Here is a 23,310-nt window from a genome sequence, read left to right as displayed (position 1 = left end):
ACGGCACACTCATGCTGGTGGCTATTTTTAGGCCACCCTCCTCATGCTCCCTGGTCTGAGCAGCCCTCCCACCCTGTGACCAGCCCATGCTGTCTCATTGGTCACAGCCAGGACTGGTAAAAATGCTCTGGTAAAAAACATACATGGGTTCATTAAGTTATTTATTAACCTAAAGCAGCAGCAGAGCCTTCTCCAGCCCTGGGGGAAAAGCCCAGGCCTGGTAATCAAGTGCTTGTGAATACAATAATTCTCACCTGTAACATGGGGGCAGCAGGAGGACTTCAGGCAGCTCTTGGAGCCTTCCAGGGCACAGGCAAACAGCAACCCTGGACTCAGATGCAGAGGTCTGGCCTAGCTAGAACAAAGGACTACTGCTTGGAGCCTGTGGATGCTGGAAAAAAACACTTCTGCAGGGACTAAGGAAGCAACAACCTTCCAGAATCTAAGTCTAACAAAGAGGGAAGAGGACCCTTCAGTCAGGTTAGAGCAGACTATGAGTCAGCCTCAAGAATTTTGGAAGGCTGAGGAGAAAGAAAGAGACATGACTAGAGCAGAGAAGCAGCTCCTCAGGAGAGCCCCTTTACCAAGCAGCTGGATCTTCCCTGGAATAATTGGTTCAAACTCTGAGCCTCCAAACCTCTCACAGGTAACATAGTACCAAAGTGGAAGCAGCAGCCTTGAACCTGAGAAAAACTGCTCTGAATTTGGAGGAGGCTCTTCCTGAGACCAGCTCCCCCAAACGAGTCTGTCACAGCCTGCTAGAATACAGCCAGCCCTTTGAGGTTCAACACCTCAGAAGAGTTAGCTGCTACGCCTTCTCCACCTTCTTCTGTTTCAACAATAATTGACACCAGTGAGCATGCTGACAGAGAAGCTGGGGGCCTGCCCAGGCCTGGGCTGCCTTGTGTCAGTTTAAAAGCTGTGTCACAGCTCTGTGGAAAGGGACAAGTTACCTCAGACAGTTAAAGAAGGAAGCTAAAAATTGCAGTTAAAATACTAATGGCTGTACATTGTCTTGAGAAACCTGGAATTAAGCAACAGTGCACAAGAGAGAAGGGCTGCATTCACAGGCACCAGAAGCAGCAGTGCCAGCCTGAGCATGCTTAGACTGGGAGAGCTGGCCAGAGCCACAGTGAGTGGCAGCAGCACTGTGGCCCAGCTTGACATGCAGTGCCCCAGGGCCTGTGTGTGGCAGCATCAGTAACTGTCTCTCTTCTTGTTCTGAGATGGAAATTCACTCTAGCCAGGCTTTTGCTTCAGCTTCTACCAGCATCAGGTTTGGTGGATCTTTAGTTATGGCGCTTGGTGCAGGGAGGTTGGGTAGGCAGGGCTGAGGCACTGAACAGTTTGTTCAAGTACAGAGAGGCAGACCCCGTGCCTGTGAGCCACAGCACTGAGCTCCCTTCCCCTCCATTTTCCCAGCAGTCAAGTGAAGATCTTCCGAGGGGCAGCTGTCTCCAGCTGCCTCAGGGCCAGGGGCATGTTCTCCTTGTTCTCTGGCCCAGCCTGCTGGGGTCGCTTGCGGAAGTAGCAGGCTCGGCACACGGAGTGGTACTTGTCAGCTCCTCCAATCACTTCAACCTGGCAGGGAAATTTGGGGAGTGACTGCAGAGCCCAGCTCTCTGGAGGGTGTCTCTCTGTACCAGCAGGACTGGAAAGGTGAAACAGTTTCTGTTTCAAAGTGACTCACCTCCCGCTCTGCTCCCAGCCTCTTGGTGTAGGAGGCCTCCCGGAAACACTCCATGCACACAGCGTTCAGCTTCACCACGCTCTCTGCCAGTGGCACCAGGTTCAGGATGCTCCCAAAGGCCTGTGTGAGACAGCAGGGAAGATGCTGCTGGGTGGGTTCCACAAGGGTCCCAAAGCAGCTGCTGTGCCACAATGAATGTTTTACCTTTCTCTGGAAAGTTCCATCCAGAGCAGCAACAATGACAGTTTTCCCAGTATTGGCCATTGTCTCGCAGAACTCCACAATGTCTGGGAACTGGAGGGGTACAGACACATTGTAAAGAAGGGGGGCAGGGGGCAGCACTTGGCTCCAGATCCCACAGTGCATGCCCAGACAGCAGCACCAGGAACAAGGAAAATCAGAGCCATGTGCCCTGCCTGTGAAATGGGCTGCAGTCCCACTGTCCTGCTGCAGGGACTATAGGGAAGAAGGCTTTGACTGTAAGCACAGGCCATATGGATCAAACTGCCTCAGGGCACTACTTCCCCCCTTCCTACAAAGGACAGGCCTTGGTGTGCACAGGGTGTACCGAGGAGTCTGTGTCCCGCAGAGCCCAGCAAACCCACCCCAGCCAAGCACTTACGAACTGGCCCTCATCAATGCCGATGACGGCAGCGCCCAGTGCTTCCTGGTAGACGTCCTGGAGGAGCCCAGCGGGCAGGGCCTCCATGGTGCTCCTGTGGGTAGGGAGGGAGTGAGGTGGACAGGCCAGGCAGCCCCGTGGAAGTGGGGTGTCCTCCTGCCCCGGGAGCTCACTTGTCGTGTGTGGAGACCCCGGAAGAGCTGTAGCGCGTGTCCTTGGCATACTTCACCAGCAGGCACTGGTACTGGGCGAGCTGGAACCGTCGCACTCGCCGCATGAGTTCCGTGCTGCAAGACACAGTGTCAGCGGGCCTCAGCCTCAGCCCGCTGCCTTCCCGTGCTCCAGCCCTGCGCCTCCCGCTCCGCGCCTACCTCTTTCCGGAGAACATGGGCCCGAAGATCACCTAGGGCAGAGCGGCGCGGTCAGAGCAGCAGCCAGCGAGAAGTCCCGGCTCCACCCAGTCGGGGGTCCCCGCAGACCCCTCAGCCCGGCGCGGCACCTGTACCTGCCCCCATCCCGTTCCCGGAGCAGTACCGTACCCGTATCTGCCCCCATCCCGTTCCCGGAGCAGTACCGTACCCGTATCTGCTCCAAGCCCGTGCCCCGGGCAGTACCGTACCCGTATCTGCCCCAAGCCCGTGCCCCGGGCAGTACCGTACCCGTATCTGCCCCAAGCCCGTGTCCCGGGGCGACACCGTACCTGTATCTGCCCGCGGGGCCGGCTAGGGGAGCCGGGATGGACACCGGGCACCGTCAGACAGTTCATGGCGGACTGCCGGCTCGAGCCCGCGCGCGCCGATTCGGCGCGGTCCCGTCAGCCAATCGGAGGAGGCCTCTCCCCCACGCGCCACAGCGCTAGCCAATCGCGAAAGGGCTTGCGCCGCCGCGAGGCAGTGCTGCCCAATGGAGGTCAAGGGCGCCAAAATTTTTATTTTCCTCTGCCCGCCGGCTCCGCCCTCCCGGTCGCGAGCGACCCCACCCCCAGGCTCTGGCCCCGCCTCCACGGTCTGGCCCCGCCCCCGAACTCGGACCTCGCCTCCGGGGCGACCAATGGGAGCGCGTCCGTCCGCCCACCTCCCGCTCAGGCCCCGCCCCTCGGCGGGCAGGCGGCCCCGGGAGCGGCCCCGGGAGCGGCCCCGGGAGCGGCTCCACGATGGGTGGGTGGCGGGACATGTCCGCGGAGGTAGGGCCCCGAGGCAGGTCCCGCGGGTGGGCAGAGCGCGGTTCTCGTCCGGGCCGCCGGTTGGGGGCTTTCGCGTGGCCCCGCAGCTGCCCCGCTGCCTCCCGTTGCAGGCGCTGGAGGACCATTACTCTCCCAGTCGCTGGTCCCCCCGCCTGGAGCGGGACACCATCATTGACGCCCACCTCGCGGTGACGGCGGCAGGTGGGGATCGTGGCGCCGGGAGAGGGGCCGCGCTCGGTGCCACGGCACCGTGCTCCACCGCCTCCCCCCGCAGGAACCGAACGGGCCCGGGCCAGCACGCGGACCTTGCTGCACGTGCCCTATGGCATCGGGGACGGGGAGAAGCTGGACATCTATTTACCCACGGCCCCTTCTGAAAGTGAGTGACGGGGTGGCGGGGGCGGGAGCGGGCAGGGTGGACACCCGGCTCATCCCGCACTGTGCTGCACAGCCTTCCCGGTTCTGGTTTACATCCATGGCGGATACTGGCAGTGCTTGAGGTGGGCTGTCGGTGAGGGGTTTCCCGGGAAGGGACCCCCTCACCAGTTCCTGCTGACCCCTTCTCCTGACACTGGGGCTTGCTCTGGGTACAGGGGGTCTGACCAGTCCCCAGCTGGCCCTGCAGCCCCTGGCTCCCGCAGCCTGTCAGCATCTCTCTCCCCCCAGTAAAGACAATTCGGGGTTTGCAGCCCCTCCGCTGGTGTCGCAGGGCGTGGCAGTGGTGGCGGTGGGGTACGACATAGCCCCTAAAGGTAGGTGCTGCCCTGCAGAGGCTGCAGCTGCCTGCGCAGCCCAGCGCCCTCCAACCCTGCCCTTTGTCCTCTGCCCAGGCCACATGGACACGATGGTGCTGCAGGTGCGCCGCAGCCTCGTCTTCCTGGTGGAGCGGTACCCCAGGAACAGGTGGGCAGCTCCCAGATCAGGGCTTGGTCTGTGGGAGTAGCCAGGAGGCAAACAAAGCCTGCAGCAGGACAAAGGATTTGGCACCTCAGTCAAAGCACTGGGCAGTGCCTGTGGCCACAATCTCCTGTCACTGAAGAGGGCAGCAGCTGATAGATTGGGAAACATCTGAGCTGACAAATTCAGGCTGTGCCACCTCCTCTGCACAGAGCAAAGCGTGCCTAGGTGTCCCTAGGTGTCCCTCTCAGTCACTCCCTCCTACTGGCTCACTGCTCCCTCCTTCCAGAGGCATTTACTTGTGCGGACACTCGGCAGGGGCCCACCTGGCAGCCATGGTGCTGTCCACAGACTGGACGGAATTCCAAGTGGTGCCAGATATCAAAGGTAGTGTCGCCATGTCCCAGAACAGGGTGGGGAGAAGAACTGGTCCCCACACCTGGGACAAGGCTGTGGGGCTGATTATGCTAACTGATTGTGAGGTCCCCAGGGCTGTGGGAGCCACCCAGGCTGCAGCTCCTCACCTGCCAATGCCTCTGCCTCCAGGAGCGGTGCTGGTGAGCGGTCTGTATGACCTGGAGCCCATCCTGCACACCTATGTGAACGACGCTCTGAACATGAGCCGGTGAGCTCCCATGCTGTGGGGACAGCCATGGGGACAGAGGACAGGCAGGCAGTGTCAGGCAGCCACTCTGCCCCAGCTGGGGAGTCCAGCTGACAGCACGGGCGCTCTTGGAGCGAAGGGCTGCATCAGCTGCCATCGGTGTGACTCCTGCAGGGAGGTGGCCCAGAGGAACAGCCCCATGAGACATGTCACCCCAGCAGCGCCAGCAGCCTGTGAGATGCTTGTGGCTGTGGCCCAGCATGACTCCCCAGAGTTTCGCAGGCAGTCACAGGAGTACAGCCAGGTGAGCATCAGGCGGTTGCAGGAGCATGGCCAGGTGAGTTCCAGCAGCACCCTGCTCGGCTTTGGTGGGGACACTGCTCCAGGCAGCCCTCACCAACTTGCCCAACCGGGAGGAAGAGCTTCTGTGCTGATCCAAAGCAGTTTCTGGTTCACAAGAGGACACCAGTCCTTGTCAAGACATTATTCCTGCTGCTTGTCCAGGGCAGGTGGAGTTTGGGGTCCATCCTGTGGCACTGCTCTCTCTACAGGCCCTGCGCGAAGCCGGCTGGTCTGTCTCGCTGCTGGATCTGGCTGGTGTGGATCACTTTGACATCATTGAGAAGTTGTCAGAGGACAGCTACGTCCTCACTCAGGTAGGCAGGAGGGCTGTGCCAAGGCAGATCAGGTGGCCTGCCACCTCCCTGTGGGGAGGTGCAGGGTCAGGGGCTTTTCACAGGGTTTGGTTCCTCATCCCAGGTGATTCTGAACATGATTTCAAGAGCATGATGGCACCTCGGGAGTAAACACATGGAGATGGTGCCCCTGTGTGGTGGCAAGGGGCATCTGGTGTTCCCCTGCCTGCTGCCTCCTCCATCTAACAGGGCCGCCACTGTCTGAGACCTGCACTGTGCCCTCTCCATTCTGCCCAGCCTAGGCTGGTGCCCCTTCCCTGTGGTGCTCTTGCTCACTGGAGCGCAGGGGACTGAGGGCTGCAAGGCTCTGTCTGGGCAGCTAGGTCATGAAGTTTGCTCCCCCAGTGCCCTTTAAACTGCACACTGGCAATACAGAATAAAATGGGAATTACTGTTGCCTGGGGTAGTGCTTCCCAGGGACCCAGTGAGTGCACACCCAAAGCAACTGCTGCTGAGAGAATCCCTTCTTCCAGTGCAGAGTTCTGGGACTTGCTAACCCAGAACATGACAGGGAAGCCTGGGGAGCCCACCTGCTGCTGCGGGACAGAATGACATAAGCCTCTGTGAATGCAAGTGACAGCCATCTGGGCCAGTCCTTGGACAGTCTTGACCAGACACAAACCTTGGCATTGCTGTGCAGAAACTCTGGTGGCTGAGATGGTTCCATGTCCTCAAGAGCAATTGTCCCTCCACGGGGACCTTGGCTGTGATGATGTCCCTGTTGCAGAGCAAGGAAAAGAGCACATTTGAGGAAAAAACACCCTGCACAGCTACAGTACCACCAAAAGATGTTATTTTGTGCACTGACTGCCTCAAGAGCTGGGGTCTCCACTAGGCTAGGCTCACATTGGTTTGTCAGGCTGCCTGTGAGGGCTGATGTCAATTTTCAGATGGCTGGAAACACATCTGGAGCACAAAGGGGCTGGCAGAATGCTCAGGCTCTCCCAGTGCTGGAGGCGTTGGATGCAGTCTCAAGGCCAATTCCTCCTGATACTTCCTGGCCACAAATTCCAGCTTTCTCCTTGTGAGGTCAGTGTCACGGGCTGAGACGTTGCGGTACCAAGAAGGCGTGTACAGTCTGTGCCGACCAGGGGAGCAGCAAGATGCTGACAGTCTGCCTGGTCTCAGCCTCCTCCTCCTTGCTGATGGGACGCAGGTGCTCGCAGAGCTCGGCAGGGGACGGCCAGGTGCCCTGGACATTTACCATCACAACGTTGGTCTCCACTGCGGCCAGGGTGATGGAGCAGAGGGGAGAGTCCAGCGCATGGCTACCTGTGGGAGGCCAAGGTGATGCAAGCTCACTGCCCAGCTACCTGGAAGAGGCTGCCTGCCCCAGCCCCGCCCCAGGTTCTGGATGAAGGAGAGCCCTTTCTCCCTCCATGTGGTACCAGAGTCACCAAGCACAGCACAGGGACGCTCATGGCATGATCCTGGCACTCCAGCCAGGTGAGGATCCCAGCAGCATCCTCACCCAGCTGGAGACCCAGTGTGGCCATCCAGGGATGGTGTCCAAGCCACCACTACAGCAGCACTGCTGGGCAGTGCCAGGTGTGTTGTTACATCCCAGCACACTCAGGGGACCCGAGGTACCTTCTGCAAAGTTCCAGGCATTGTTGTGGTCTCTGTGCAGCGTCACCTTCACCTGCTGCAGCCTGAGGTGGGCAGCAGCTGCCAGCGCTCCCATGCCCCTGCCCAGCAGCTTCCGAACACGCCAGGCTTTGGCGACAAACTCCCTGCACCCTGCCAACACCGCACCAGCCAGGGCGCCCATGCCCTGCAGAACCACCAACAGGGTCACTCCAGCTGTCCAGGGGCAGCTGCCCCTCCTGGGCTGGGGTCCAGCCTGCCAGATGTGTTCTTAGCCTAACACCTGCAAACAAGGGCCAGACTCCAGCTTGTGCTGTCCTCTGCCAGCCCTGGGGACCCCTCCCCACACAAGCCAACCTTGGAGAAGCAGCGGGACAGAGTCACAGTGCTGGGCAATCTGAGCTGGCTCCACACCCTGGGCCACTGCTGCATTCATCAGTCATGCGCCATCCATGTGCACCCACAGCCTGTAATGGTCTGCAAGCCCACAGACCTGGGAGTCAGGGAGACAGCTGGTTTGGGAAGGACCACTGGAACACCACAAGCCATCTCTGAGCTTCAGTGTCCCCGCAGTGTCATTGTGCAGGGCCCAGCTGCCCATGCCAGGCAGGATTGTGCCAGGACCAACTGTGTGCTCTCACCTGCCTGAGACAGGTGAGGAACAGTGCCCGGCCCCCCCACGAGTTGTGCATGTTCTCCAGACAGATGAGCTCAGGACGCGTGTGGTACCGGCTGCTGTGGGCCTCACAGAGAGTCAGCTCCAGCTGATCCTGGTCAAACGTGCCATTTGGCAGATCTGGCAGTGACTGGGAGTGCACACCGGCGACCTGTGCCCAGGGCAGGGGAGAGCACAGAGCTGGCAGGGGACAGTCGTGGTGCACGGGGGCTCCAGCCCTCTGTCCCCTCTTGTCAGGTGTGTACAGCCCCCACTCGTGCTGCAGCCCGTGTCTTGGGACAATGATCCAGAGGATGCCCTGGCAGCGGATCGTCTGCCCGGCCGGGCCCTGGCAGCAGAGAAGGGCAGCACGCAGCCGCCCTCCTGCCATCGTAACCACCGCCACGGCCCCCGCCGTGCTCGTAGAGGTGCAGGTGGGCGTCCTGGCCCAGGGACGGCTGAGCCCCGCTGCGCTGGCAGTGGCACATCGCTGGGAGAGAAGGGCCGTGAGGGAGGGAGCCACGGGCAGCATCCCACAGCCTGGGGGCACGAGGGGCTGCGAATGCAGCCCCGGACTCGCCGGCGATGAGGTTCATCACGGTGGCCGTGGGCACGAACAGAGCCGATTCCGACCCCACAGTCCCCGCGGCCCGGCGCTGCAGCTCTGCGCGGGGACACGGATGTCCTGGGGGGCTGGCGCTGGGCAGGCCCAGGGGCATGGGGACCCCAGAGGTCCCGGCTTGCCCGCAGTCCCGCTCCGGGCCCCTCATCCCACTGCCCCCGGGTCGGGGGCTGTGCAGGCAGCCCGTTCACCGCCGGGTCCTCCCCGTAGTCGTCATCGCCCACGGTGGCGAGGGCCATGGCGCATCACCGCGCACGGCCGGGTCACCGTGTCGCTCCGCAGGTCCACGACAAACGGCAGGGCCGCGGCGGAACCCCGCGGCTCCGTCTCCCCGGTCATCCTCCCCGGCCCGGGCAGCCGCCCCCACCGCAGCACCACCCGCATGGCCGGGACCGCCCCCCGCAAGGGCTCCCGGGCGGGGGCGGGATCGCGCATCCCGGGAATACGGGGCGGGAACGGGGCACCGCGCGCCAACCGGGGCTGCCTCGGAACGCCCCCATCCCTCCATCCCCCACCACTCTGGCGCTGGGGAACACGCTGGGGGCTGCCCCGGCCCCGCACTGCCCCGCGGCCCCTCCCCATCCTGGGTGTCGCACGGGAGGGAGCGCCAGGGGGATCCTGCGGAGTCTTTTCCATGGCTGAGCAGGAATTGCTCCCGCCCCGCTGCGCCCGCTGCCAGCGAGGCTGGCACGGGATCGTCTGGGCGCTGGGAACTGGCTCCGGCTCTGGCTGCGTCTGCCCTGGCAGCAGCCGATGCGCTGTCCCATGGCACTGCAGGTGGGCTGGCGCTGCAGCGGTGCTCTGAATCTCTGGGCAGCTTCACAAGTCTCGGCACTCTGCCTTCTCTGAGGGGACCCACCGGCCTCTTGGCAGAAATCTCCACTGCCCCTCAGCAGGAGGGCGAGTATCCAAAGCAGCAGCGAGACCCCCTCACCTCCCCCCGCTGCGCTGGAGCAGCCCTGCTGCTAGCACGGCGGGGGCACCACTGCAGCACGCAGCACCTCTCATGGCATTTGCAGGGGATCAATAGAGCAAGTGCATTAAGGTGCCTCTTACCCTCAGCCCCTGTCCCCCTGTGAGTGTTGTGTGCTCCAGCCACCAAGCTGCTGCCTTCTTCCATCTGCCACGTGCCCCCCAGCCTTGGTGGCCCCAGGTTCCCTATCCTGAGCCCCCTTCAGCCACCACACCGGTGCCCACTCTGCCCATCCCCCTGCCTGTGCCCCTGTCCATGGAGCCCCCTCCCTCACTATCGCCTGTCACCCCCCGCCGCGCTGTCAGCCCCGCAGATGAGTGAGCCATAAACAGTCCTTCATGAGACGTTTTTCACACGCAGGGCCACATGTTAACAGTTTTTCTTTATTTACTGCCTCCATTTCCTCTTTGTTCCAGGAACTTGTCCTCCAACTTCAAGCTGCTCATGATTAGGCAAAAAGGCCTCTAATCTCCCCGATCTGATTTACCGTCACTGGGAGCAGACGCTTCCCGTTACTGGCCCTGGACCTGGGAGCATGGACAGCTGAGCTGTGCCGGCTGCTGAGCCCAGCTGAGCCTCCCCAAAGCTGCCCCGCCACACACACCGCCTTCCCGGCAGCTTCCTCTTCCAGTAAGTGCTGGGCAGTGCAGCCGGTCACACCGCAGGTGAAGGGCTGGGGGAACAGCAGCTGTGGGGCCCCAGGCAAGGGATCTCCCCCGCTCCACCTGGGGCAGCTGATGTAGGGCAGGGCAGGCTTTGGAGCCACTTTCTCTGCCTGGAAGGGCTGGATGGCTGAAGCACCCCTCATCATGACCTTCCCAGCCACACTCCCATGGCACCTGATGGGTTGATTGCCCTGGTGTGCCCAGAGCTGAAGGGCAGCTCAGGGCTCTGCTGTGGGCAGTCCCCCCAGCCCAGTCAGGGTCTGCAGCCAAGCAGGGGCTCCTTCACTGGGCAGCAGCCACAGCTTCTGCAGGACTGTGCAGTGTGGCTGGGTGTCTTCCACAGAGCCCCTTGTCCTTCAGCCCTGTGTCTTTCCCTGGGACTTTGGTCTGGGACGTCCTTGGGGGTCCCCCCTTGCTACCAGCACCCACAGAGCTACCCCTCCCTGTGACCCAGCAGGGCCATGGTGGGGCTTGATGCGGCCAGCACCATGGAAGCGCTTGTAGCCTTATGTGGAGCAGCTGAATGGACGCCACGGGAGCTGGGCAGAGGGTGGGCAGTGCCAGTTTCTGGCCAGGGGCTTGGCTGGCAACTGGGGACTAGCAGGGGCTCACCCAGGACCACACTGCACCACAGGACTGCAGTCACCACCTGCCCACACCAGCTCCTGTGGCGGGCTAAGCCCCTGCCCCCCTGGGCTCAGCTCCTGCTCCAGTCGTGGCTCCCCAGGGCTAAAATTAGCAGCTGAGGCCTGGCTGGGGAGCCAGGAGTGAAGCCCAGATCCCACCGCGGAGGATCGGGTTTCCCCCCTCCCTACCACAGGCCTGGCAACCACTGGGGCCGATTCCCGGAGCTGGGCCCCCCCTGCTACCAGCCCCACTGGCAGCCCCATCCCAGGCCTGCCAGGCCCAGCTGTTTGATCAGCATGTCCCCGGGGCTGAGCCAGGGCACATCCCGGCTGCAGGAGGGGCTGTGGGATGGGGGAGGCAGAGCGCTGTTCCTCCCGGGGCATCATCGGGCTGGGGCTGAGCCCTCTGCCCCTGGCATACATGAGTGCCCTGGGACAGGGTGGCAGTGGGCTCTGCTCCCATCCTCCTAAGCAGAGCCGGTGGCTGCGGCCATGGAGCTGTCAGTGGCCCAGGCAATGCCCCGGGGGTCTTGTGCTGAGCGCCGAGGGCTGACTCAGGACCTGGCCATGGCCACAACGTGCTCACCATGAGCTCAGGGTGCTTTCCTGTCAGTCTGTGAGCCCTGCAGCAACACTGTCCATGCTGCCCGTGCTGCTCACCCTGTGTGCCCTGTCGGCTCCATGGCTCGTCCCAACGGGTGTCACTGGCCCTGCCCGTTCTGGAGAGCCCTGGTCCCATCTGGGCTGAGGCAGCTGCCGTCCATCGCCGTCGAGGGTCCTGAGCCACGGAGCCGAGCAGTTTTCTGCTGCCGGGAACGGCAGGGTGATGCCCAGGAGCACCAGGAGCGCTGGCTCCAAGCTCAGCCGGGTCGGGTAGGGCACCCAGGACCGGGACCCCGCCGCACTCCTGGGGTGCCGGTGACATGTCCCGAGCTGTGGCACCGGCCGTGCTTCGGCCCGGGACAGGCCCGGGGCTGCCGGGGCCGTGGCCGGCGAGGGAGCCGCAGGTGCCCCGGGGAGCCTCGGTCGGAGCTCCGCGCGGGCCGCTGCTGGAGCCCGGTAGCCGCATGGTCCGGCCCGGTGCCCCGTCCCCAGCCTGCGAGGCCGCGGGTGCCCCCCCTCCGCCGGCAGCGACTTTTCCAGTAAAACCGCCGCAGAGATCCCGGCTTCCCGACAGGCCCGGCCTCCGCGCCGGGGGGGCGCCGGCCGCCCTTAACCCTTCCCGGCCCGGCCGGCCGCGCGGTGCCCGCCCGACGGGCGTCTCTGAGCCTGGGACCCGCCGGGTTCTGCCCGCCCAGCCCGGCTCGGCGGCTCCGGGGATCTGCGAGGATTCTGCCCGCCAGGCCCGGGGCGTCGATAGCCCCGCTCCTCGGGGCTCCGGCGGCGCCACTGCGGGGCCGGCCTGAGCCGCCGGGCACCGGGACGGGCCCGGCGCCGGGGCCTTCGCGGCCGCTGCCCTCGTGGGCTCCGGCCGTGCCGGGAGCGGCCTCCCCCAGCCCATCGTGCCCCCCGTGCCGAGGGTTTCCCTTCTCTGGGTGCTCCTGAACAGGGGCTGTTCTGCAAAGCAGATCCAACATCCCAAGGGCCAAGGAGCCGGAGAACGGTCGGGGAGAAAGCCGCTCTGCACAGGGTACCCCGGTGCGGGCTGCCTGGGGGCTGTGGGGAGGGAGCAGCCGGGGGTCCCTGGGACAGCCCTGGTGCTGGAGGAGCTTTGGGGCACCTTGGCAGAGCGCTGGAGCCTGTCACAGCTAAAGGCTGGTTGCTCCACATCCCTGCTCCAGCTCGCCACGGGGATGCTCTGGCTGGGTGGGCAAACCCGTGGATGGCCAGGCACCAGGGGTCCGTGCCGAGAACCGTTCCGGGCCGTCCCTGCCGTGCCCTGCCTGCCACCAGCTGCTACACTGGCTGAGCCAGGGCTGAGGTAAGTGCTCTAATTGTTTTCTCTGTGGCCCGAGATGAATAATTGAGAGGTCTTTGAGGAGAATTAATTAGCCCGTTTATTGGCAGTAAATGCTTTTCTCCAGATGATGAAATAGATCCTGAGCCACACGTGGGGCAGGCAGATGCAGGTCACTGATGCTGCTCTGGAGCACGCCAGTGCCGGGTCCACAGGCCAGCCGTGCTGGTGTCCCATGCCCACTGTGGATTGGCACACTGGTTCTGGCTCTCATGCTGCCCAGTGTGCCCAGAGCTCACTGCACCCATGGCCAGCACTTTGTGTGGGGAGCCTGGTGTTGCTGGGAGCAGGGGACACTGAGGGGCAGGCAGGGTTCTGCAGCTCAGTGGAAGTCTTGTGCCCCCATCATGCCCATGTAGCTTCCTGCTTCCCCCCGGCTCACACCCCATCCTGCGGGCTCCCTCCCTGTGCAGACCCTGATATGTCCCTTTATGTCTCCTTGGTTCTCCTGAATGCCAGGGTGGTGCCAGTTTGGGGCTTGTAGCCTGCATCTCCTTCTCACCTCCTCTTCTTCCTCCCTCTCCCCTGGGTATGGGGTGAAGTGCCTTGCATGGCCCGAAATGCTTAACAAGGATTTCCTTGTTGCTGCATGAGCTGTTTGCCTTCTCCCGGGCCAGCCGTTAATGAGGTTTGGCAGGAGGCACTGTCAGCCCCAGGCACTGGGTTTCTATAAATCAGCCTGGAGCTGATGTGTGGGGCTGGTATGGAGCTGCTCGATCTTGGTGCATGGGACTTCAGCTTGTGGGTCCTGGGAGTCCCTCTGGGAGTGGAACATCCTGGCATGGTGGAGAGGGGCAGGGGCTGAGTGGGCCAAAGGGGCTCTTCCCACCAGGTAGGTCAGGGCAGCCACTTCACACATTTCCAGGAATGGCAGAGAGTGCAAAGCAAAAAATAAAGCTGCTTCCTATGGCTGAAGTACCTTGTCCTGATCTTTCCCACATGACCAACTTTTTTTGCCAAGACCGAGAGAGACTGTTGGGTGCTCTGAACTGGGATGATGATCCTGCCCTGCCTTGGGGTGGGGGGCTGTGGCTGTGCATCCCCGGGCAAACTCAGGCATGCAAAATGGGGCAGGCAAATCATCCAGGCCCCTGGGATAGCATTTGCTGCTTCCTTCTGCTGGAAGCAACGCCACAGGGGCAGGGCTGGCGTGTGGGCCCTTTGTGCTGAAGCCATGTTGGCAGATGTGCTGGCTGTCACTGGCACAAGGACACTGCCAGGGCTGCAGGTCCTGTGGCCTGGGGCCTGCCCCTTCAAGTGTAACCAGGAGCAGGTTCCCATTGTGAAGGGTCTCCTGGGAATAGCTGCTCTTGGCAGCCCTGTGTCCAGGAAAGGAGATGCTGGGAAGTGGGACGCTTATCTTTGGGTTCCTACAGCCATTCGTTCTGCTTTTCTCACCTGTGGGATGGTTGGTTGGGAGCCAGCACAGCCCACCTGTGCTGTGCAGGGCTGAGAGGAGCCACAAGTCTCAAAGGTGATGTTTCATTTCCTGCTCTGAGTGTGCTTCCCCCTTATCCAAAACCACCTCTGATCTCATTGAGTTCTCACTGACTTTCTGCTGTGTGTTGAAACTCGGAGAACCCCCAGTCCCAGCATGGCTGCAGGGCTCCTCAGGGCCACCACAGTCTGCTGGGAAAGCTCTAGCCCCCTTCTCGCCTTCTCTCTAGTAGCCTGGCCCATGGTGGGGCAGCCCCTGGGCCAATGATGTCCCCCCACAGCAGGACAGCACCAGGATGGTGGCAGCAGCAGCTGGCAGGGGTTTTCCAGGGACTGCCCCTCCATCTGCAGCCTCATGCCTCCAACCCCACCAACATTCCCCATACTCTCAGCCTGGGGAATCGTCAGCCCTAATGGGGGTGAGATGTGCCTGGTCGTAGCAGAGGAAAGATGCTCCATCGGAGCCCGCGCTGGAGCTGACCCCCTCCACTTCCCCTCGGTTCGCACCGCTCGTGGGTGCGAGTGCAGCTGGAGGCTCCACGCTGAGCGCAGTGACAGCGCGGTGCTGAGCGGGGGCGGCACTGGGGAGCCCTCGGCCCCTGGGGACCCACTGGCGACAGGGGCAGCTTTGTGGGGCACCGGGTGGCAGCTCTGCGAGCGGGCAGCCGCGGCGCGCTGGAACCCCTGGCCCCTGCCCGGCCGCCTCTCTACAGGCTGCGGGGCCGCGCTCCGTGCGCGGGCAGGGACCCTCTGCAGGACCCGCGCTCCTCAGCCGGGCTGGGAACAGCAACCCCGGCGAGAGGTTGTGCAAGAAGGGGGGACCCGGGAGGGCACGGGCTGCCAGTGTTGAAATTCCATGCTCTTACAGAAAAGCCCCCGGGCAGAATTCCTGACAGGGGTGATTCATCCCCCACTGGAAGCGATGACTTTGCCTCTCCAGTAAAACACTCCTCAGTTTACCGGGGTGCCACTGCTCCCGTCCTGCCACCCGCCGTGGGGTCACAGGGCTGCCCTGAGCACCGCAGGAAGCACCGGGGCTGCTGAGCAGGGCCAGGGAGGCAGTAGGCGACTGGGAACCGACTGCTGGGCAGCAGAGCAGTGGGCACCAAGGGCAAAACTGAATCCTTGGCTCCCTGCCCCGGCTGGCACCCAAACCCGGTGCAGGCCATTGCTGTTGCCAGGTGCTTTGGGGGCCTCATCTCCCGCTGGTGAGGGCACACGGGACAGCCTTTTCCAGGAAGCATGTGAGGGCAGCCAGACTGTGGAGTTCCCGACAGCAGCTCTGGTTTTAATAACAGCAAATCAATGTGCTTCCTCCCTGGCCTCCCCCTCCAGTGGCTTCCCCATAAGGCAAAACAACCCATATGAGAGCCCCAGCTCTGGCCATAGTACGTGGGGTTGTGAGTGCTGATGGCCCACGCCTGCCTGCCCTGCATGCTGCAGCCTGTTCCAGCATGCTGCCTGAACCCCAGCCCAGCTGTAGGGAGGGAAGGTTAGGGGTCCTCAGTGCCCCTGCCCACCTCTGCTGTGCCCACTCCCTACACAGGAGGTTGCTGCCTTCAGGGCTGCTCCATGGCTGAGCATACCCAGCTGCTCCAGCATCTTGCCTCCTGAGTCCAGCCCCGTGCTGTGATTCCACCTCCTCCCCGTGGCTTTGCACAAACCTCACGCTTGCTTTGTGCTTGTTTTGAGAACAGATTAGTCATGGCTCTGAGCTGGCTTCCAGCAAATGCACAACAGCACGATGGAAAAACGAGAACAGTGAAGTGATGACTCAGCAGGGCTCCCACTCCGTCCCTGGGGTGCCAACTGTCCCTAATCCTAACTGGCCCCGAGAACCAGTGAAGACCACCTGGGGATACCACAGCTGAGCCAGAGTGGGTGGGTGATGGCAGGAAAGAGCCAGGGCCAGCGCCTGCCTGCCTGCCTGGAAGCTGCAAGAGCGCTGGCAGGGTGGGACGCCAGGTCCTTTGGGGCGACAGGCAGCCTCCTCCCCTTCCCCTCCTGCATCTGGTGGGTGAGAGTCCCTCCAGCCTGCTGGCACCTTGCTGCCCCAAACCCCCACCACACATGTGGCTGGAACATCCTGCTGCTGGCAGCACCAGCTCAGTGCCCAGCAGGCCTGGTGTGTTCTGGGGATTCCACAGTGATCAGTGGCTGCTAAGATCCTGCCAGGACCTCAGTGGGCTGGGAATCCCCAGCTGTGTGGGCTCAACTCCGGATTACCAGGGCCCTCCTGGCCACCACCTGAGTGGCAGTGACGGGAACTCCCGGGGCGGGCCCTTACCGTACCTCACACCTTGCTCCGCAGCCCTTCCCTGCCCTGCCTTGGCTGGCTGCCCGGCAGCACAGCGTGTTGCCAAGCCTCATTGCCAGGTGGCTTATCGCGATCCCATGGCGCTGGACACCAACTGGCGTTGGCTGCCAAGGATGAACAATGTAATTACTGGAATTACAGTAAAGCACTCCCATTCCCACTCATTAAATGCTGAAACGGGGCCCTTGGGTCCTCCTGGGGAGCATCTGCTCCAGCTGTGCCCTTTGCCAGCCACACTCCCCATCATCACCCAAGTGGCGCCGCTGGCAACCCTCACCCCATACCCAACTGGTGTGGCTGGAGGGGCCAGGCGAGGAGGACAGGGTGTGACTGCAGACACAGGGTCCCACATCCAGGAGCTCCATCCCCAGCCACATGTGTGGCTCTGCCACTGCTGGCTCCTGTGCTGTTGCCGAGGCCAGGACTGATGCGAGGCCAAGGGATCCTCCAGGGCTAAGGTTTGACACCTGCCTATGGCTGCTCTGCCAGGGTCAGCAGAGGATTCTGTGCTGCGCTCGGCAAGCTCACCCCAGGCAGCTGGCAGCTTGCTGCCCAAGCACCCACAGGGACCTCCCGTGGCATGCCATGTGCCCAGGAGTGACCACAGCCAATGCTTGGCACATCGCTGCTCCCTGCGAGTGCAGGTGCAAGAGCGGCGTAGCCCTGGGCCCGGGTCTCTGCCAGGGAGTAGAGAGCAGGGGGCGGGGGGGCTGGGGCAGAGTAGCTCTCCTAGCTGCTGATGGAAGGAGTGAGGAATCCACAGCTGCTGGCTCCCTGGAGGTAGCGCGGGTCTGGCTGGGGAAGCAGCAACAAAGTAGAGTTTCCATGGGGACGTACACAGCCTGCTGGACTCTGCTGCATCTCAAAATACTTCCTGGCCTGGGCATGGCGTCTTGCTGCCACCCCCTGCTCCCTGCCTGATAATAGCCCTACCTGGCCCAGGGAGAGTCAGGGCCAAGCCAACCCCCATGGCTCCCCCAGCCACCAAGACTTTGCTCTAGGTCACTGGCAGCGGAGCTGCTACCAGCACAGGGACTTTGAGCAGTATCTTGAGTGCAGAGGCCCAAGATGAGGGGCAGTTGTGGAACTGAGGGGTTCTGGTGACATAAAGTTGCAGCCCTGCTCCTTCTCCAGCCCAAGCAGCTGCCTCTTGTCCTAGGCCTGAAGCTGGGACCACCACTGCCAGCTCTGGGCTCTGCTGAGGAGCTCCTGCTTGTGCTTCCTGGCAGCTCACTGGGAGCAGATGTCCCAGTGCCTGTTCCCAAATGTCCTTGTGCCCTAGCCTGCAGAGCAATTGCCATGTAAGGAGCAGGTGGTGCCATTTACAGTAAGTTCCCAGCTGCTGCACAGCCCTTTCCTGCATTCTACTGGGAAACGGTGGTAGATGTGGGAATGTCCTCGCGCTGCAGAGCCAAGCAGGAAGAAGTGCGTGAAGGGAGTGCCGCGGGGTCAGGGTGTTCATGGCAAACTCTCTGCCTGGCTCTGCTGCCTCAGGGACCTCTGGTGTTGTGTCCACTGCTGCCTTCCTTGGGGTGCCAGTGTGGGGCTAGGCAGCCTTCATGGGTCTGCCCTCCTTCTCTGTGACCAGCTGGATTTTCTGCATGGTTGGTGTAGCCACAGCAGAGCTGCGGTACTGACCGAGCCCTCTGCTGCTGTGCCCGCAGCAATCTCCGGCTGCGGTGGTTTCCTGTTTTGGCTCTGCAGAGCCTGGTTACACACCAGAGCAGGTTTCCTGCACCCCTGACCCCACAGAGTTCAGGTTCACCATCCCGGTGGACACTTGCTTCTTGTGCCAGTAATGAGCCAGCAGTGTGATGGGAAGCATTGGTGGCTACCCTGCACCCCATGGGGAGGCCAGGCTGAGGCAAGACGGGGTATTACAGGGGCTGTGGGGCAGCAGCTTGTCCCTGCCTGACCACCCTTCCGTGCCACAGCACCTTGTCGGGCTCTCATTGGGCTTGCTGCCCTCACCCTGCTCTGCATGGCCACTGTCACATCATGGAGGAACTGATAGCACCGGGGGCATGCACTTACAGCTGCACTTTGTTCTGCTGGTGCTGCTTGGTGCCCAGCCCCAGGAGATCTGGAATGTGGAGAGCCACAGGATGCCGATGTCCCAGCCCTGCTTCTGGAGCCCTGTGCGAATTCCCAGCTGGCTCCTGGCACCATCACACGCTGACAGGGTCTGATCACCTTGATAACATCTTGCCTATCCAGGAACCCTCCCAGAGGGACCTCAGCTACCCCCAGCCCTGGTGAAGGGCAGAGGGGAACTGGCTGTGGGACATGTTTGATAGGCTGCTTACGAAATGCAGGACCAAGTCCGCTCAGCTGCTCTGGAGCAGAGAGGTTTGTGAAACCTTCAGCAGGGATTTGCCCGCCGGCTGCCGCGTCACTGCTGCCGCGAGCTTGGCTTTATTCCAAGAAACCCGCAGGGCTGGCGGAGCTTCCCGGATTCTTGATTCAGCCACGAGTTGCAGCACCGTGAGGGAAGAGGCCCTTGGTCGGCAATGCCAGGGCCCTTCTGGGAAGTGAAGAAGCTGGGGCTGTTCCCACAGAGATGGGAAGGCAGGGGTCTGGCTGGGAGGACATGGATTGGGTCACTGTGGGCAGCCGGGCTGCTGTTCCTGGGGGCAACTTCCCACTCTGCCCCACCATGAAGTGCTGTGGACCCCTTGCTCTGCCGGGAGGGCTGGGTATGCTCATAAACCCCCAGGGCCCTGATTTTCATCCCCTGGTTTGCCTCATTCTGCCTGGGGGAGTGGTAATGCTCCTGCCAGCTGGGGGCTGCTGTGCCTGCAGCACTGCTCCCACCCCATCACTGGCATGGGCCGGGTGTCACCGGTGCTGCTGGGAGCTCTAAACTCAGGGATGTGCCTCAGCAGGGCCTGGCAGGCAGCCACCTGTGCGCATGGACATTCCTTGCATAGCTGTAGTGGGTGCCTGGGCAGGCCATGGCACTTCTAGCAGCACACGTGCCACAGCCACACGTAGTGGCCCCAAAATAGTCACTGGGACTGTGCCATGCCCACAGCCTGGACTGGCACACTCACCATCCCTCTGGTCCAGGCTGATTCCTAAGGAAATCCTTTTCCCAGCAGCTGGGGTTCCCTGGAGGGGCAGAAGCACTGCTCATGATGCCAGGCATAATACCTACAGTGTGGAGATTGCACAAAGCACCTGGGCACTGCTTGCTCCTCACAGGCAGGGGCTCTGGGGGAGTTCTGGGGGGCTGACCTGCTCCCAGGGGATCACCCACATGCCTGCATTCAACTCTTCAGCCAGGCACTGCACTGCACACCAGCCAGACGCAGCTGCAGGTTTATTCCTACACGTACTTCATGCCCCTAGCAGTGGAGGACAGGTGCTTCTGGGGGCAAGGACATCCCCAGGAGAACTTAATCCTCTCCTCTCCCTTGGGAATCTGTGCCCAGCTGGGGTTCTGCACAGGACAGAGCATTTCTCTCTGCGCTGTGGGGGTGAACAGTATCTTGGCACCTCCTACCCCGAGCCCACTACACTCCCAGAGGGAGCACCTGCGGACCCTTTCTGACCCATGTCTCATCCCCGCTCCTGCAGCTCCTCACCCTGGCATGTGCCAAAACAGGGCTGGGGGAAGGCAGGACTTGCTCAGCCCTTCACGAGCACTGCACTGGGGCTGTGCCACAGGCCAGCCTTGGCCACCAGCTTGGCCCCTCCTGTGCCCAGGGCCATGTCTGCTGTCCCGTGGTTGCACCATGTGCGCGAGCAAGGAGCAGATCCCATCCTTGTGGCTTGGCAGACGGAGCGACGTCGCAGGGCTAAGACATACCTGAGTGCTGGGGCAGAGCTTACGCACCCGGGCTGAGTCACCGCGGCGGGATCACCCGGCGTGGACAGTGGCTCCAGGAAACGGTGCTTACGTGGTGTAAACACATCCCAGCATTGTGCCGGAGCCAAGCAGCCTCAGGGGTGCGAGAGAGAAATCAAACCAAATCTGATGGTTTTCATTAAAAAATAGTGCTCTTTATTATAAATTATGGAAACATTTTCTTTCTGAATATAAATATAAATATGTGCAAAGTTTCATCTGAGTTTGGTTTTGGTTGAATTTTCAAGCATTGTTTTGCTCAGCCCTCAAGGCTGGAGGTGAAGATGGAATCTTTATAAAAGACAGTGATTCACGTTGGCCTGTAAACATCCCTTTGGTTAAAAAAATAAGAATAAAAACTTAAAAAAGCCAGAAAACCCAACCACTTCTCTGGGCAGACGCAGAAAAGCACTCACGAGATGACACACTCCAGGAGATCGTCCTGCTGTGTTCCTGTGGGAATTGGTGCCCTGCAGAGCAGCACAGCCGGGGTCTGCAGGAATGGCTGGGCAGAGGTGGGGTGTGACTGTAGGGAGTAAGGGCCCAGTGTCCTCGGGGTGATCCTTGCAGATGCGGTTGTGTGGGACTCAGCAGCATCGGGATGCGACACTTCCTCTCCAGCTTCACAGCACATCAGCAGGACCCTCACTGCACAGCTGTCACGTCACCAGCTGACATGCACTAACCCAGACCATGGGGCAGGAGGGATATTAAGGCTTAGTCCCCTGGAAAATGGCAATGTGGGGCAAAGGCATCGACCTCTTAGTCTGGGGCTTGATGTGAAAGGAGCTTTCACCCACAAGGAGGCAGCAAGTGGTACAGTACGGGCAAAAAAACCACCTTCCCCTTAAAACTGAGGAAAAGTGATCAGGCACTCCTGGGCTCCAGTGCTTTCCATTTCTGAGGGTGGAAGGGGCTCTCAAAAGGACACCCCAGGATGGGGCTGGTGGGGTGCATGTTCCCCCATGCTATGGGAGCTGTCCTGGCTGCCCAAGCCCACAGGGGCTTTGCCAATGGGTTCACTGTAACATCCACAGTCTGGTTGGAGCCATCTTCTTCCCCGTGGGGAGGAGGTGTCATTCTTGATGAGGAGTCCCCCCAGCAGAAAGGGTGCCCAGCTATGCTGGCCACAGCCCTGAGCCCCTGGCAGCTTGCCCCAGTTCCTCCTTTCTCCTTCCCGGACGGAAAGACTCAGCATGCCCTGCCGGTGCCGGTGGGGCGTTGTGCCTGTCCCCTGCTCTTGTGCTTGTAGCATGAAACCTTGCTCCACTGGCCCCTTAGAGAGGGGCATCGTACTGGTCCAGGAACTCCTTGATGGGGGCTGGCAGCTGAGTCATCTTCTCATAGGAATCCAGGTGCCCGTTGACGGTCTTGCGGCAGAGGTGCTGCAGGGTGGAGACACTGGAGGAGAGAGGGCGGCTCAGCACCAGGGGGATCTTCTCACCGCCTGAGTAGATGTAGTAGGTGCGCTTGGGGTGCAGGGCCCCCCCAGGCTGCTCAGGCACGGCACAGGGTGTGGGTGGCATGTAGTGATGGACCAGCTTGAGCACGCAGTCAAAGCGGGGCACGGGCTGGCTGCTGTGGGGATCACTCTGCAGGGAGAAGCTGCCGCCCTCGCACTGGATGCGCAGGTTCTTGGTGCCCGACTCTGTCTTGACACTGAGGGTGAAGAAGTGCCTCTGGTCTGAGCTGTCCCTGATGAGGAAGGTGCCAGCTGGCTCGGTGCTCAGCAGCAGGTTGGCCTCACCACCTGTCACCGTGCTCCAATAGAAGCCGCTCTCCTGCAGCTTGCGTACGGTGTTCACCACCAGCTGGTACTCGCTCTTGGAGCTGAACGTCTTGAGGCGCAGGCTGGTGTCGAGGGGGCGGCTCATCCCGGCGGCGGGGAACTTGCTGTGGGTGACCATGGCGCAGGGAGCCAGCTTCGTGTGCTCTGGATGCTGCTGCCAGCAGCAGCCGTTGCTACACCATCACCTGCGGCAGAGAGAGCGGTGAGTCCCGGCATTCCGGTCCCCGACTCTCCCTTCCCGGGAACACCTACACCCCGAGTCCCTGGCTGTTATCCTCCCTCAGCAAGAGCGCTGCCGGTTCCCGGCAATCCTCTTCCCCAGCTCTCATTCCCAGAAAAGCCGGCAGCCCCCCTGCCCAGCTCTCTCTTCCTGGGAATCGGCAGCACTCATCCCTGGCTCTCCCTTCCCGGACGAACCGGCAGCCCCCGTTTCCCGGCGACTGTCCTCTCGCGACACCGACACTCCCGTCCCCAGCTCTTCCTTCCCGGGAGCACGGGCACACCTGCGGTCTCCCGCTCTTTCCCTTCTCTAGGAGCAGCGCTTCTGATGGGCTCTTGCTCTCTTACGCCCGGGGGCACACCGTTACCCCAGGCCACCGCTGAGATACCAATATCCCCGGCGATCCCCTTCCCTGGGCATCACCGGCATCCCCGGTCCTCGGCGATCTCCCCCCACGAAGGTCCCGGCATCCTCGGCTGTCCCCCCCGTCCTCTCCTGAACTCCCTCCCGCGGCCGTACCTGGGGCGCGGAAGCCGGTCTCGGCGGCAGAGCGGGGCCGGTGCGCGGCGGCGAAGCTGCCGAGGCGGCCCGGGGCGGTCTCTTATAGCAGGCGCAACGCCCGCCCTCGGGTTCCTGGAACTGCGCGGCTTCTTGTAACGCGGCGGCACCGCCCGCGCCCCGCCCGGCCCGGCCCCCCGGCGCCCCGCCAGCCCCTGCTCTGCCAGCCCCGGGCCCCCGGCCTGGCCCCTCCGGCCCCGGCCCCGACAGCCCCTTCTGGGCAGGGCGGCTGCCCCCGCCCCTCGGCCTGCGGAGAAACGGAGAGTCCCGGTCCGGCCCCTCGGCGGCCTTCGCTGTCCCCCGCCGCTGCTGGGGCAGCCGGGCCGCGGGTCCGCCCTGACGAGGAGTTTGGGCTCGGCTGAT

The 23,310-nt window shown here is 62.2% G+C and overlaps 4 protein-coding genes across 6 annotated transcripts; 1 reads left to right on the top strand and 3 right to left on the bottom strand.

Moving 5' to 3' along the window:
• Window positions 1–144: 144 nt before the first annotated feature.
• On the bottom strand, window positions 145–3,097 carry TK1 (thymidine kinase 1). The gene is made up of 7 exons (XM_021534158.2): window positions 3,013–3,097; window positions 2,684–2,715; window positions 2,486–2,599; window positions 2,313–2,406; window positions 1,895–1,984; window positions 1,691–1,810; window positions 145–1,581 (listed from the first exon to the last, which is right to left on the bottom strand). The coding sequence occupies exons 1-7, from the start codon at window positions 3,076–3,078 to the stop codon at window positions 1,426–1,428; spliced, it is 672 nt and encodes a 223-aa protein (XP_021389833.1). The 5' UTR covers window positions 3,079–3,097; the 3' UTR covers window positions 145–1,425.
• A 272-nt stretch (window positions 3,098–3,369) lies between these two features.
• AFMID (arylformamidase) lies at window positions 3,370–6,151 on the top strand. Of its 3 annotated transcripts, XM_031506368.2 has the most exons (11): window positions 3,370–3,495; window positions 3,606–3,696; window positions 3,770–3,874; window positions 3,947–3,995; window positions 4,162–4,247; window positions 4,326–4,398; window positions 4,682–4,779; window positions 4,939–5,017; window positions 5,171–5,300; window positions 5,548–5,652; window positions 5,756–6,151. In XM_031506368.2, exons 1-11 carry the CDS (start codon window positions 3,466–3,468, stop codon window positions 5,783–5,785), a joined length of 876 nt encoding a protein of 291 aa, XP_031362228.1. In that variant the 5' UTR covers window positions 3,370–3,465; the 3' UTR covers window positions 5,786–6,151. The 3 variants fall into 3 exon arrangements, with proteins under 3 accessions (XP_031362228.1, XP_031362227.1, XP_077643553.1); XM_031506367.2 differs by lacking the exons at window positions 3,947–3,995; window positions 4,162–4,247; XM_077787427.1 differs by lacking the exons at window positions 3,947–3,995; window positions 4,162–4,247 and having other exon boundaries at window positions 5,548–6,151.
• Window positions 6,152–6,567: 416 nt separating this feature from the next.
• Window positions 6,568–8,840, bottom strand: LOC110472466 (uncharacterized). Its single transcript, XM_077787426.1, is given in 10 exon segments — window positions 6,568–6,753; window positions 6,755–6,963; window positions 7,282–7,465; window positions 7,636–7,648; window positions 7,650–7,771; window positions 7,920–8,134; window positions 8,340–8,423; window positions 8,514–8,589; window positions 8,732–8,795; window positions 8,797–8,840. Coding segments are annotated over 10 exon segments (1,155 nt in total). The 5' UTR covers window positions 8,802–8,840; the 3' UTR covers window positions 6,568–6,570.
• A 12,425-nt stretch (window positions 8,841–21,265) lies between these two features.
• On the bottom strand, window positions 21,266–23,007 carry SOCS3 (suppressor of cytokine signaling 3). Its single transcript, XM_021534162.2, has 2 exons — window positions 22,909–23,007; window positions 21,266–22,354 (listed from the first exon to the last, which is right to left on the bottom strand). Exon 2 carries the CDS (start codon window positions 22,285–22,287, stop codon window positions 21,658–21,660), a length of 630 nt encoding a protein of 209 aa, XP_021389837.1. The 5' UTR covers window positions 22,288–22,354; window positions 22,909–23,007; the 3' UTR covers window positions 21,266–21,657.
• Between the last annotated feature and the right edge of the window lie 303 nt (window positions 23,008–23,310).

Source organism: Lonchura striata, chromosome 19 (genome assembly GCF_046129695.1).
Source record: "Lonchura striata isolate bLonStr1 chromosome 19, bLonStr1.mat, whole genome shotgun sequence".
NCBI classification, from domain to species: domain Eukaryota; kingdom Metazoa; phylum Chordata; class Aves; order Passeriformes; family Estrildidae; genus Lonchura; species Lonchura striata.
The sequence above is the reverse complement of the archived record's forward strand: the minus strand, read 5'-3'. Positions and strand labels throughout refer to the sequence as shown.